General features: G+C 36.4%; 1 protein-coding gene across 12 annotated transcripts in view; it reads right to left on the bottom strand.

The window, feature by feature from the left end:
• The window catches only part of KCNMA1 (potassium calcium-activated channel subfamily M alpha 1), a 439,539-nt gene that overhangs the window by 86,522 nt on the left and 337,527 nt on the right, over window positions 1–15,490 (bottom strand). For 8 of the 12 annotated variants that reach the window (XM_082286462.1, XM_082286463.1, XM_082286461.1 and 5 more), the window contains 2 exons: window positions 14,582–14,658; window positions 13,239–13,391 (listed from right to left, as the gene is read on the bottom strand). In XM_082286462.1, the coding sequence (XP_082142588.1) occupies window positions 13,239–13,391; window positions 14,582–14,658 (230 nt within the window). The remainder of the gene's footprint in view (window positions 1–13,238; window positions 13,392–14,581; window positions 14,659–15,490) is intronic. The other 4 variants (XM_082286458.1, XM_082286464.1, XM_082286459.1 and 1 more) reach the window with 1 other exon arrangement.

Below are 15,490 nucleotides of genomic sequence, written 5' to 3'. Positions count from 1 at the left end.
TCATAAATACAACACTGAATGCATGGAAACAAACAACTGAAGTAAAACTGTCACCCTAAAAGGACAATGTTTGGAACCAGTTTTACATAAATTAATATTTCACTCACAGGCTTATAGGCTTATTATTTATATTCTCTGTGCCTTTGAATTACCAATTTATTGGTAATTTATTATTACCAATAATAATTATGTCTCATTCTAATGTTCCATTTTCATTACTCTCATTAAACAAACAAACAAAAAAGTTAGGCTACACAACATGGTGTGCTCTCATTGTCCAGTATACAGAGGTGGGGTCACTCCATAGGAGTGAACTGTAAAAAACACAACAATCTGATAATAATCACTTGTTTAGGACCTTACACCATTTAGAAAGGAGAGCATCTGTCTTTCCCAATTGTTTTAATTTCCAAGACCAAATTGCTTATATCTTCCTTCAATCTCTTCTTCCTCAAAACATTAAAGGCATAATGTTGGCCTTTTATACAGGACAAAGATGAGACAGTGTGGCCACAGAGAGATCAGTGGGTTATATTAAAGAGAAAGGATTTATGCAGCATATGCAAAAGTAAGGTTTTCAAAGCAAACAGGTCTACTTCCCTCCTGTGGCCACTGAAGAAGTCTCACAGCTCAGAAAAGGTGTGTAGTGGGAGAGAGCAATGGTACTACCCCACCTTGTCATAATTAGAGCATTATAAAGATAAGGTAAATGTCATGATATGCATAGCTGGACTGAGCATCTCATAGTCTCTAGCTATAAGGTGGTATGCACATCCTGCAAAAGGCAAACCATTGTTGCTAAGGGGTGAACAGAAGATTCTAGCACTGAAAGTTGTCTCCTGACAGGTCACATACCTGCCTTTCCCTCACCTCTACTCATGCATGACAGCAAGTAGTTCTTGTCTTGGCTACTACAGCAGGACTAGAGAAGTAGTAGGTTAGAACAGCAGAGGATACATCCTCTGTAGAAAGCAGAGGATACTCTCTTGCACTGTAGGAGAAATAAAGAGTATGCTGGCCTTTCAGTCAGTAATTCAGGAACCTGGGACTTAATAACTGTCAACTCATTTAGAAAGCCCAAGCATAGTTGTACAACTGGTTTTAGATATGCTGACCAATGTCTGCGTGTGCTATGCATCCATCTCTCTGGATAAATCAGTAAGTTATACATCATTTCAGCTCTCAGTATAGAATTTGGCTTTTTCAGTTGCAAAGATACACAGGCAGAGTCTAAAGTAACACAGGTCAATGAAGAAGCTGGAGGTTTTCTTGGCCTAACTTGCTAAGGTCACATTGCCAGATATAGTTTCAGTGCAGTTTACCAACCTTACCCAAAATGTTCACCTAATCTTGCAGAATGGGATTTTAGGTCCTTTGAGAAAGAGTCAGCTGCTAACTTGTCTGTACAGCATAAAACATGTGCTGAAACTAGAAGACTATATGGAATATATGGCTTTAAAGCGGGTCTGGCACACAGGTACATACATGCTTTGCCTACTTTCAAAAGTTAAGCTTTCTCCTACTTGTCTTAGCATGGTCTTTCCATGTAAGATGTCTAAGAGTCTGGGCTGAACCCTGAATTCAAAATACAGTAATAATTAATCTTGTCCTTTGTCTCCAGAGATCCCTGATATTCACCAAAGCAAAAGTCCTTTCACAAAGCTTCTCAGAACTATCAGAGCATGCCAAAGCATGTTTTCTTACAAGCTGAATTAGATATGTCTGGGCCTAATATCAAGAATATCCTTGGAAATATACATTCCCATGGCAGTGGGTGCAGTGACAACTTTAGGGAGGGTTTCCTTTAGGAACATGAACTTTTCATGTTTCTGAGAAGCACAGCCATATGGTGATGAAGAAACACAGAAATTAAATGGTTCAGGTTAAGATTCTGCCTGTATCAATTAATTATTTGAATGGCATCCCCCAAGACTTGGCACAGACCTAAGCAGAAACATCACACTGTTAATAAGATAATTTCATTGTATAAACCACCTCAGGTTTTTCAGTGGCTAAGTGCCTCTCTTCACTCTAATTTACTTGAGTCTACAGTGCAAAAAGTCCTTGGACCATTTGCTGTTCATGTAGCAATCTACCAAATACAGCTAAACCTGAAAAAATGTAGACACAAAAAAAGACTTAAAATTCTCTTTCCTTACATTTAGAAGAATTATAAGCAATTTTCCAGAAAACAGCCTATAAAGTCAAAAGCTCTTTTAATGTAATTATACTTAATCAAAACATGATTTTCATTTGCTGAAAGTAGAAACAACAATATAATAACAGAGAGACTCATTCACAGTGGAAAATACACTGCAAGTGTTACTTTCTCTGCAGATTATACAATTAGTAGACTAAATCCTGTGTACATCATTGAATATGTAAATTGATATCTTCTACTCAACATCTGATTTTTAGGAACAGCACTAGTTCTTACAAAAACTACTCATTGTTTCAAGAAGCTTCATACAGTGGTCTGTGATTTTATTTACCTTGGAAAAAAACCCTGCTTTTATAATCAAAAGTTTAAAAAAAAAAAAAAAAGGGAAGAAAGAAAGAAGTGCATTAAGCAATTGTAGAAGCAAACCAACTGAACTGGGGCACCACGACCAAAGCAAGCCCTGTAATAGTATAATGACCTTTAATGAGTGTCTGGGGAAACAATACAGTCGTAGCATAAAAGACAAAGGGCAAAACCCATCATGGCTCCACTGACACTAATTCAAAATGATTTTCAGAACAACTAAAGAATGTAAGAGAGGTAATCTGATCCACCAATCTGACCTCACTTTGATTCTGGGGCCCTGCTGCTGCCATTTCTAATTGTCAAACACTCTACATTTCACATCTGCTCATATTTAATGAAAAGCTGACTCTCCCCACCATTCTTTGAGCTAACTAGCTCTGTCAAGATGGGCATCATACGACCCCTGTGCACTGCAAAGAAAACACACTGATTTCTATTGAAGCCCTGCCAGTGCAACGTTGCGTGTATATATATATTTTTTAATTGGAAAAGAAAGGCTTATGCTGCTTTGCAAAGAGTGTGAATTGGTATTGATTTTTGTACTTATTATTAACAGTCAAAGGTGACTAGTCTCACAAGGGGAAGACTGAGATCTCTTTTGATTTGATGGAGTGATGAAGGGGGGAAAAGGCCCTTGAAGGATAGGATGCTAAAAATCCTCAAAGCTGTCAATATCACTTATCCTTCAAAATATAACATAGCTCTAACATGTTTCCCAAAAAGCATTGGCTTTTGTTGGAAATAATACCATTATTGTGGAGGGTTTTGGCTCAGCAGGCAACACAATCAAAAATGTTTACTTTATCTGCCTCTGTACAGTCTTAAGTGGACTTGAAAGCTATAGTAAACCTACAAATTAGTTTTTCTTTCCTTGCCAAGCAGTGCTAATGGTAGAAATTCTACCCACTTGCAGGGGACAGATTAATTTATCCTAATCTGGTTGCTGTTAACACCAGTGCCAGGACCCAGCCCCATACTCTCTGTACCAGTCCGTATTCATACAAACTCTACCACACACTGTGTTACTGAGGCTGTTGCACTGCTTAAAAAACTGCCCGCAGCAATTCTCAATACAGGAAGGTTTCATGTTCACTTTTCTTAAAAAAAAATGTTTTGCTACATTTTACCCTGATAAAAGTCACTTTAAAGGATAAAACCTCCTGTGATTTAGAACAGGACTTAAAACTAGAAACCATCCACCTTATGGTGATACATGAGTTGCAAACAAGTAGATAACTAGGATGTTCAGAGTGCTTATACACCAATAGAGAGAAATGATTTTTGGTAAAATCTCCAAGAAATCCTATTAGAATACTTTTTAACTAACACAGTCTTCAGACAAAAAAAATAGAACCAATTATAGGATTGTTATATTTGTGACTGGAAAAACAGTTCATAAGTCAAAATAGTTAAAGCAAAGTCATTCACCAGCTGGACTACATACTGCAATACCTATGGTACCAAAAGACAACCAGGTGCATAATCTACTAACTACATCATATTCTTCATAGTGGAAGGCACTTTCATCCATAATGACTTGCCTTGTAAAATGGACATGCTTCCTGATCAAAATCCCAATGTATACTCATAGATGTACCTGAACAATTTTATAGCTTTTCTTTGCCATTTGGGTAGGGAAAGGAAAACTGCTCCTGTCCCAAGACATAGTTTTGCCTGTTAAGAATAGCTAAAGAGGACAAGAAAATGAAACAAACAAACAAACAAACAAAAAAGCCATTTAACAATCTTCCCCAGTTGTTGACATCACAATGATAATCCAAGCTTTGGAGTCCCTACAGTTTGTCCAAAGAATTAATGGCCATGCAGAATTGTTCTAGGTTCCCTGTCTTTCCCCTCTCAACTCTGATCTTTCAAAAAAACCTTCAGGGCATGTTCCGGAATGTTACTGTCCTATGGAACATATTCTACATTTAATTTCAAAACATTTGTCCCAGGGATTTGCATCAGGCTAGTTTTTCTAAAAAGCACTACAAAAAGTACAAGCATTTCTGTGGTTTCAGTTTTAAATGGAAAACCCTGCCTTACTGAGAAGGGTTACAAACAAAATTAATGATAAAAGTGGCAGCACAGAATAGAGTTCTAGCTACTACAGTTCAGCTACTACATTTTATCCTGTATATTTATCCACTGCCCATTGCGTGGTGCTTTAGTGCCAGCATTATTAAAGCTACCCACTTGGCACCAGTCACAGATTAAGACACAGGCCTGGTCCTCCACTGAAGCACTTCTTGTTTAATTAATGACAATTTGTATTGTATTAATCAAATAGAAAAGGTGTCACCACACTGTACTACTAAGGTCCTGCAGGCTATTGCAAGAGGATGCTTCATAAAGAGCACACAAAGCAAAATAATGATTTACATTTTTTTGCATTAAAAATAAAAACAGAAATATAAATACAGAGCTGTAATCAAATTTGGGGTTGATTTTTTAAAAAAGCATCAGCCCAGTAAAACTCACAGACTATAATGCACGACACAAGACGGGGATGATACCACAGACACCACAGACATGGAACAGCATGTGTTGGTGTTAAAACTTACAGGCACGTAAACTGGTGGAGCAATCATTAACAGAGACAGAAGAAAGTGGGAAGGCTCTCTCAAGGGTGTCCATGTTACTATGTACACTGCCTGACATGCAAGAGCAGTCACGCTCAGAGCGTCCGCAATCAAAACAACATGCCAGTCTCATTCTCTTGTAGATGGACATCTTGGCTATAACCATGTGTTGGATGGGAGGAGAGGAAGAGCAGCAGGTTAATGGCAAGGTTATATATATAACAAGGCAGCTGGAAGGTAATTTAAGGGATTTAATACAGGCCTTAGTTAATGTTAACAGTCTTGACCCAGGAAAAAAAAATGCAATGAGATTATTGATAACACTTTGGCTGTACATTAGAAGCAGGGCAAAAGATAAATTGCTCTTTATTTCTATTCAGTCTTAGAGGGTGACCGCAGTCATGGGGAAGAATTACTGTTTACAGTCAAGTGTTTGGATCAAAATAGAACACAGTAAAAGCACAGAATTCTAAGAATATAGTTTTCCCTTGGCACAATTAATACCATTGGGTTAAAGTGACAACAACAGTTGCTAGTCCATTAGATACTTTTGGTCTATCCTGTTTCCTGTAAAAATCAGAGATTTCTTTATATATAAATATATATATATGTATGTATACACCCACAAAAACATACATACACATATATTCTTACATACACACGCTCATACACACATATGCATTACACATATACACACATATATATACATATATAAATATATTTATTCTTAAATGTATGATAACAATTTGTCTGTATTAAACTGTGCCAAGGAACTCCTTTACTGCAATTAATCACACATTATTAAAGAGTTACAAGATACTAATAAAATTTTCCAAAAAAATTACTTTGCTTACATTGTATCTTCAGGAATTCAAATTAACTCTTGACAGAATACCAAAATTTGCCCATATAAGAGACAAAACTAAAAATGGTAAATATGCTTGACATTAAGATCAGTTCACAAATAAGGCATCACCAAAAGGACACAAAGCATTGGTCCACTGAAACATGCTGAACCAATCATTGGCATGTTTTTTGCTCTGGATGCAAAAGTCAATCAAGAACAAAATAACTGAATGTAGAACTACATGTTAATTCCAAAACAGGTTAGACAGAACATTTTTATCTTTCAGTCATCTGAATATCCTTGTTATGTGTTTCTGGAAATATACAGCATCCTACTTCATAAATGCATGTATAATTACCATCCTGCAATTTTTACGTCATCTGAATCAGGTATATTTACGTCTCAAGAAATCCAAAGGCCATTTAGATTGTTTCACATGTTGCACTGAACCAACTTTTGGTAATGGTTTAGATTGAACTGACTCAATTATACTAAAAACAAAACAACACTGACAGGCAAAAACAAAACCTTAAAAGTGAATGCAAAAAAAAGGTAATGTTTCTCTGGCCTGTACCTTCAGTTTAGGGTGTCTTTTTTTCATTATGATAATGACATTAAATTTAAAAGAATTTTTTTTTCCAGTTTCTTAATCCCACAGTCACCAGGAAAGAGGGATTGAAATCACTCAAATGGGTCAAGTCCTGTTCTAAGGCCTTGATGGCTTGCCATACAGTATACTTGTCAAGCAAGGGTAACATTATGATTGTGGAAAACAGGCATTGAGGGAGATGAATGAGTGATCTCTTCAGCAGCGACTCCATTCCTCTAAAACTTTGCTCACATGACTAATGCCATGTTCTTTTAGCATCCTAGTAGAGTTATCTTACAGCTGTTCAGAAATTCATCATGCAGCATCAGGCTTGTTCATTGCATGGTACATCATTCCTCAGAGCTTGGCTTTTAGTAAGAAGGTTTCCACTGCAGCTTTTGATGCATACACATTCAAACTACACAGAAAATTCAAAACAGCATTTTCCCATGTTTTCCCTCTGTCTAATTCTTCCCAACATGTTCTTTAAAGTTGAAAAGTTGGACAGCAAAAGAAAAGTGAAATAAGTTACCAAAGGTGTGACAGTCTTTCCAGTATGCCTACTTTCTTATTTTTTAAGGAAATGAAAGAAAAATAAAGGGCATTTGTGAGACACACTAACAGTAGGTGAGGTAAAAGGCAGGCCCATTTTGCTGTAATTATAGCTGTTTTGAAGGACTTTTTCTAATCAAACACTGTAGCAAAACACACTGCTCAGGAATTCTCAACTGCTGTGTCATTGGTTAGTAACAGTCCCTGGTTTTCATTTACTTCCGGCCATATCTTGTCAACAGTCAATAATAGGATAGGACACATTTATGAAAATTAAAAAGAATCATCCTTAAGGGCAAAGAAGGCTGGGAAGGAAAACTTTCAGTATCATTTTCATCAGACTTAAACCAATAAAGTTGGAAATTTAAGGCCTTCTCTTCAATAGGGGAAGGACATGATGGCGTTTCTCAAAAGCAATGCCCCTCAGGGACTGTTTTTAACTATTATTGTCAGTTGTTCTGGAGATCATGCATCATCATTTGAATATTTCACATCATTTACATGCAGGAAACAGGCTTGGACCTGGAAATATAAGTAGCAGAAAGGACTTGCTATAAGGGTTTCAACCAGTATATAAGCAACTGCATATCAGAGCAATAACTTTTGGAAAGAAAACATGCTGTTACTCTTCATTCCTTTATAGTCAGTTACATTCATACCAAATACAATACTTATTTTAAATAAAACAAAACACACATTATTAGTAGGGATGACTAGTGACAAGATCAAAGACAGGACAGAAATGATTTTAAATGGTTCAGCCACACACATAGCATTTTCTAGAAAACTTCCATAAACATTAACAGAAAATGGGAATCATCAGAGAGACAGGGGGACCTTAAGAACAGCCTCTGGGTGAGTGTTAAATTTATTTGACACCTGTAGAATCTGTGTAAGAATCAACTCATTTGTATTCCTAGATGTGTTCTAAATGTTAAATAGAATTGTTATTTGATACTGATGAAAATGTAAGTTGGGACATAAAGGAAACTACTTCCCTATTTTCAATTGCATAATAAATAGGAAAAAAAAAAAAAAAAGAACAGATCCTTCTACTTAATATGATGACAATCACACAGCATTTGTAAACTAATCAGTAAAAATATCAGGGGAAGTTTTAATGGACATGAAGATAAGACTGCTTAAATAATTTACAAAACAAGGCCTATATGAACTACTCATTAAGAGAAAAAGGAGAGAAAAATTTCTTTCAGTTACTTATAAAGTAAATAAATACTTTTAGAAACTTTTAGATGTAATTTTTCTCAGAAGGCAGTAGCCTTCCATTCTATAGAAGAAAGAATAGGTCCCTAGATGTCTAAGCTTCTCTCAATACCTTACTTTCTGATCTCAGACAGTCAAAAAAGTACACTTAAAATGTGTAGATTGTCTGGATCTGAAGTGTTACTTAGAGTTCACAAACAGTAATGGGAAATATTTCCAGCTGCAAAAATAAGCAAAGGAAACTTCAGATTATTCTCTACCTAAAATGTCAAGGAACAGCTCCTTTTTCTTTTTTTTTTTTTTTTTTCTTTTTCTTTAAAGAAAGCGGAACAAAGTATCCCTTCTTCTTTCCTGATTTTCTTTTTTTAAACCATAGGCTGTACCCCATCCTGGTACTGCTCCCATCACTACGGCGCTTTTCCCTGGGCTCAGCCCTAGCCAGAGTGGAGCTCCGAGGACATCTAGTGGATCTCTCTCAGGCAGCAGCTGCTTAGGAGCAGGAACGGGAAGTTTCCTGACCACCGAATGGTACAAAAAAGGTTCCAATACACTTTAGAATTGGAAATGCACGGTGTCATTTCAATTCATCAAGTTCTCATGATCCAAACTATGAGTGAAAAATCATCAGCATTAAAGGGCGGACCAGACCGATGTGATCGCCTCTCAGCAATGCTGGTTAGCATCATGAGACTGAAACACAGACAGGACTTCCCCCAGCACAGTTTCAGCTTCCTGAAAAGTACAGCAGTGTACCTTAAACTATTTGTGAGAATTTATTGACCTTAACACAACAGGCAAGGATATCTCTCCATTATTTAATTTTTACAAGACAACTTCAAGACAAAAAAAGTGAGCTTGCTTACTGTCTTGCAATTTTTGCCATCAAAGACAACTGGTTACTTGTTTGCTCCAATTCACATGGTGCTGTTCTATGTCAAAATTGTAAAAACAGCAGGAGATCTGAGTGGACATTTTCCCCTATTTTAGTAGATATAAGAATGACTCACGGATTTTGATGTAGTGGCACGTTTATAGACCAATTCATTTTAATTTTCAAATCTGATCACGACCTTTCTTTCATTACCTCAAAGAAGACTCTCAGCCAGTGTACTCACAAAGCAAACTGCATTTCTGAACAAACTGAAGCTATTGGGGAAATGGAAAAAACCAAATCAAAACTACATGACCTTTTCTTTTCTAGTTCTTTCACAGCATGAATAACTCCTTTATTTGTTTATTTATTACTATTTAAACAAATTTCTTTAGTTCAGAAAGGTCTCAACACAGGATCATATTTGAAATAAATATATTGCTTCAGATAAATCCAGATTACTTCCAGCATTTCGCCTCAAAGTCAATAGGATTCACCATTTCATCCATAGAAATTAGGTTATGTTTTATTATTGATTCTTATCATGATGACCTGTTTCACAATGTGCCTTTTTCATGCTGCTTCATCTTTCTGCTGTGTCATTCTACTGGCTAAAAAAGATGTTTGGAGAAATTTCTGTTCTATCCTTGAATATTTTCTTCCACAAAAGTATCTCAATCCTTTAGTGTAGTTTGCAGGCACAACAATAAAATAAATAGTAAAAAATGATAATCATAATGCAGGCCACCATAATTTCAAGTTGGCCACAACTTTATCAAGAGCATAATTTTTTCCTTGATTCTTTGCTAGGTCCTACAGTGTATAGAATACAATAAATTCAGAACATCTAGTAAAATGTTTAAGTTTCATGGCCTCCTTTACTTAGAATAGCTGCAGTTACACAGTAAAGTTACATCTTCAATCTGGCACAGAAACTCTGCACTGCAGCTATGAGATAACTCGATTCCCCTTGCTCTTTGAAAGAACAAGCCCATATAATCCCAACACTGCCCTATAATCAGGACATTTCTTTGCAACACTTGTATTTCTAGGCAGCAAATTCTTTCCATGTCCCCAATGCTGTGTTTACCACAAGTGTACACACTGAAAGTGGCTGACGAGAGCCTTCACAGATTCTGTACACTTCTAAGTGGTATGACCTAGATTGACATGAAGTGGTCCATAAAGTTCATATTCTGTAAAAATAATAATGTAAAATCTTACAGCTAAGGTCCTGAAAAGTCAGTGTGTGTCTGCTTATGTAACTAATGACCAGCAAGCTCAGGAAAATAATCAGTGCAGCTTGTTTCCTGTTGAAGATACCTCTGGGTTTATACATTAAAAGCCACATTTTTAATTCATTGTCTGGCTTTCCCCCATAACTCTTTTTTTTTTCCGTCATTGGGAAGAAAAAAGTTAGATATGGACACTAAAAAACTGCTGTGTTACTCTTTGTGTCAGCTGTGCAATGGAAAGGACAAAGTACCAAAAAACTGAACAAGGATCTGACAGTTGAATTGTACTTAACCAGGCAAACAGTGCTATAGTGGCAATTACCCCAGCCTAACCAATATCCCTAAAAATTCATGAGATATCTCTAGAATAATTTCAAGGAAACTTTTGCCAAGATCTCATTTTCAAATAGGGATAAAATGTGAGCTTGTGGAAAAAAGGGGCAAATAGGTGGAAGAGGGGGAAACTGCTGTATTTTCTTCAACGTCACCCTAATCTCCATTGGTGTAAACGATGAGAAACTTGTGGGTATGACGTCACTGCTACATGCAACATAAATAAAGAAAAGAACCAAAATACTGAACAAAAATACTCTCTGCTAGAGAAAGACAGGTTGGACCGCACTCTGGGCTACAGGGAACCCATTTTTACTCACAATAGATCACTATCAGTGTGCAGTTAAAATATAGTAGGGGCCGTGTTCCAAGGCAGCAAGAGGAAAAATAAATCAAAAGTTTGTCAATTGTCATTGATTACAAGAAATTCCTTCAAACACATCAACGTACACATGATATGTCCCCTCTGGGGTTCAACCCCCACCGTTCACAGCAAGCACTGTCACTGGAAAAAATATATACATAATTAGACCACAGCTGTTGCACAAAATGGAAGAAACAGGAGGAACAGGTCATCCAGTTTACAGATTTCATCCCAACGTGGTTGCGTTTTATATAAATATATACATATATTTGGCCTCTTGCTGCAAAAACTACAGTTAAATGGTATAGGAAAGAGATTGAAAACATTAAAAAAAAATTGACAATCTGCAAATAAAATTCCCACACAAGTATTTCTTTGGAAAATATGCCATCAGTGTTTATGTGTTATTCAGGGAGTGGGGATGGGTAAGGAGAAAAGGATGGCAAAGAAACTGCAAAATGAAAGCAGGATTACATGAATTATCCCTGGCCTTGTAGAAAGTACTCATCTTCCCTGAATTATTAATATTAGGCCTAATAAGTTTGGACAAATGGCTATGTAGGTCAGACTCACGTTTAGACCCCAACAATACCCCAAGCTAATATTCAGAAAGTATATAAATTGAAGTGCAACCTCAGATGCATTATTAAAGAATGTGGGTTTTAAGTGTTATGGGAAGCCACATTAATTAATGCCACCATAATTAACGTTTTCCATGTAAAGATATTCTTTCACATTTAATTCACCTGAATGTGACAATATTTTTATATACAGCCTTTCCTTTCATCTTACATATTTTCCACATTCTGCTGCTTCTAATTACTATGTTACTCATTAAAGTATGTTATTTATCATGTAGATCTGTGTAGATACATATGTGTGCAATGTCTTGAAAATCAAATTGACATAGTGATCTATTAGATGTTGACAGAGCAGTTGACAGCTTCCTAACTCAACAGGGGAAAAGTTTTCTCAATTTATGCTTTGTTTTGGTTAGAACTGCATTTTTAAGACCAATGATTTGCATCATTTACAGATGGAAAACACATCTAAGGTTTTTCAAAAGTGATTAGTGATTTGAAAGCTAAAACATTTTATGTGAATAACAGACTGCACTTAAGACTTACCTTAAAAACAAAACCAAACCCAAAAAGCAGGTCCCATAAAAGGGATCTCAAAATTGTCAACAAAATTTGAGAACCAAAAATCACTAATTACTGATGAAATTTTTCATTTAATTTTTCTGCTGACTGATAGCTCTTTAAAAGCAAAGCAATTGCCTTATTTCTAACACTTGTGAGCATACTTTTCATTGAAAGCTGTTCTCAGCTCTACTAAAGGCTCCCTGCTATCATGGTATCTGTTACCTCTTGCATGCCTAGGAAACAGGAGGAGAGAGGGCAGACTGAGGAGAGGGGAGACAATGAAAGAGAAATTTAAGATTTTATTCTCACTGATCATTACTTTTCACCTGACTCAGAGCATTCCCTCCTTGGTGTTCAGTGCTCACTGAACCAGCTCGGACAGCCACCTCTTTCTTTTGCCTCACTAACTCAATCATTCTGTTTGTTACCTGCCCAACACCTTTTCATTTATTGGACTGATATGTGTGACCATGCCATTTGTAACCTTTCCGACTGCACCTTACAGAAGTTGTTACTCTTGCCTCTCCATGGCCTTACTGCTGACAATATCCATTGTGTTGGCTGGGTCATACCCTGTCTCCTCCCAGGGCTCAAAGTACTGAGAAAGCTACTTTGATTCTCATTAATGTATAATAAAGGGCTTTATAATGTGAGTTCCTGATTCCTATCTTCTAACATGACAATGAAAACTGTAGATCTCACATTAAACATTAAACTGCGAGATCTTTGGGACTTATTTTTTTTTTTTAAGCAGGACATGTTTAAAAAGCATACACCATGTGAAGGAGGAATAGAGAAGAAAATAGAAATAAAATAGGTCTTTTTTTTTTTTTTTTTTTCCTGACAGAACCAGATAAAATTAAACAGGTAACATATTTCTCTTTAACTGTTGAGTAATTTGGATAAAAGATTTCATTTGAGAGTTACAGGCACCCTGAGGCATCTGTAACTGGCTTTACCAGAACTTACTCAGCAGACTCATTGGCTTTGGCAGCAGTTCAAAGGTCACATTCTCACATGGATAAACTGTTCTTGAACAATTTTTTTCCAATATGTTAGGCAATGCATACATTCCTTCCACATCAGGCATGCTTTCCATGTGCTTTGCTCTCCTTGTGGCTACTGGGAAGATAAATACCATTTTCTGTCAGTTCCAGCTGCTTTCTCGCTATCATACTATTGTTCCACACTCTTGGTGTTTTGGAGGACAGGAGTTTTTTTAAAAAATCTCCAGTGATAATTTTTTTCTTTTTAAAATGATCTTAAAGAATTAATCCATTTCAGGCACTCCAAAAGGCAGAGAATGTTCAGCTTAGGCTTTCTTCCATCCTCTAAAATAGTGCACTGATAACGCAGACTCAAGAAATAAATAAGAGAGTTTTTTCCCTTTTAAAAGTAACAGTAAAATAGGCATGATCAAATTCTTCTGATATCTTTCAATTTACCTAATCAGTACTTTGAACTGAATGATCTTTTTCATGGCAGAACACCATGGAATGCACATAAATATTTATATATTCAATGAGAATTGATTCCTAAATCATTTTGCTATCGGTATTACAAATATGCATGGGTCAGACACATCTTTGGCCAAAATGTGGTTGTGATAGTTCCTGGAAAAGGTCCTTTCAAAGTATATATAGGTAAAATGCTGACTGCTATATATTTATAGAAATGCAGATGCAAAGTCTGATCTCCATTCGAAAACTCAATTATTGCTTCATAAAAAACTGTCCAAACAGTTTAAGAACTTAACCTAATATTAGCATTACAGCTAAAAGGATATGTGTCAGAGGCGCTAACATTTAATTTCTTCCAGACAACCCTTTCCTCCAGTAAAACTTTTAATTTATTTCAACAAAAATTTATTTCAATAGCTATATGATAGAGTATAATTCCCTAGTTTCTTCTTTTGCAGAATCAGGTTCACCAAGACAGATAGAAGTTCTTTACTTAACAGAAAACTATTGAAATTAATTTCTGCATGTTACGAATGAGAGAAAAACTTCACTGTTGGCTAATTCTTAACTCAGAAACCTCCACATTTAGATCTAGCTTGACTTAATTCTTCAGGTTTTGTTAGCTTTGGACTTTAATTTACTTTTCAATGAAGACACAGGTCTGAGTGGTGTGAAGTATAATAAAAACATACGGACTTCAGAAACCCAAATAGCACTTACTATGCTGCCATGCATTTATTTCTTAGTTTTTCTGTACCAATGTGCAAAACATGTAAACACATGTACAGGTACTCTTCAGGGCTGAACAGTTCATGAAAAGGAGAGGAAGGGAGGGATAGAAATATTACTTACGCCGTTTGCAGCCACATTTTTTTATCCTTTTGGGATCCGTGATGTCATCATGACAGGCCTTGCAGTAAAAATATGCCCTAGAGAGACAGAATGGAAAAACTGACACATTTCTTAATCCATGTAAATGAAATTAGTCCCATATTTCCTCTTGCTAAAGTGACCAATTAATGAAATGCCCCAACACTAATTTCCTTTAATCTTTGAAAAGGTTTAGACATGTAAAGTAGGAAATATTTGCTGCAAGACCATTAATTTCAAATATAAGACTCCAAATCAGTGTTTCTTTTAATACACTTTCATTTGAAAATTGGAAGAATGGATAACACACTACAGTGTATTAGTTCATTTGTCTTTCATCTTAGAAAAAAGAACATCCAATGGATTTTGTCACAAAAAAAATATATATAATGATTTTTTTGTTCTTATCGGCTATACCACGGTTATTTTTTTTAAAGACTGTCTAGCACCCTGTGCCAATTTTTCAGGTTGTTGATCATTGTTGTATGATGAAAATTGTACGTTGATCTTTAATAAGGGTAGAAATGATGATCCTGGGAACTACTGGCCTGTCAGCCTCACCTCTGTGCCTGGAAAGATCATGGAACACATCCTCCCAGAAGCTGTGCTAAGGCACATGGAGGATGGAGGGGTGATTCAAGACAGTTGGCATGGCTTCACCAAGGGAAAATCCTGCCTGACCAACCAGTGGCTTTCTATGATGGAATGACTACATCAGTGGATAAGGAAGGGCTACAGATGTCATTTATCCGGACTTCTGTAAAGCCTGTGACATGGTCCCCCCCCAACATCCTTCTCTCCAAACTGGAGTGATGGATTCGACGGGTTGGATTGTTGGGTGGATTAGGAATTGGTTGAATGGTCACATCCAGAGGGTAGTGGTCAATGGCT

The sequence above is a fragment of the Coloeus monedula genome (assembly GCF_965178545.1).
Source record: "Coloeus monedula genome assembly, chromosome: 8".
In the NCBI taxonomy this organism is placed as follows: Eukaryota; Metazoa; Chordata; class Aves; order Passeriformes; family Corvidae; genus Coloeus; species Coloeus monedula.
The sequence above is the reverse complement of the archived record's forward strand: the minus strand, read 5'-3'. Positions and strand labels throughout refer to the sequence as shown.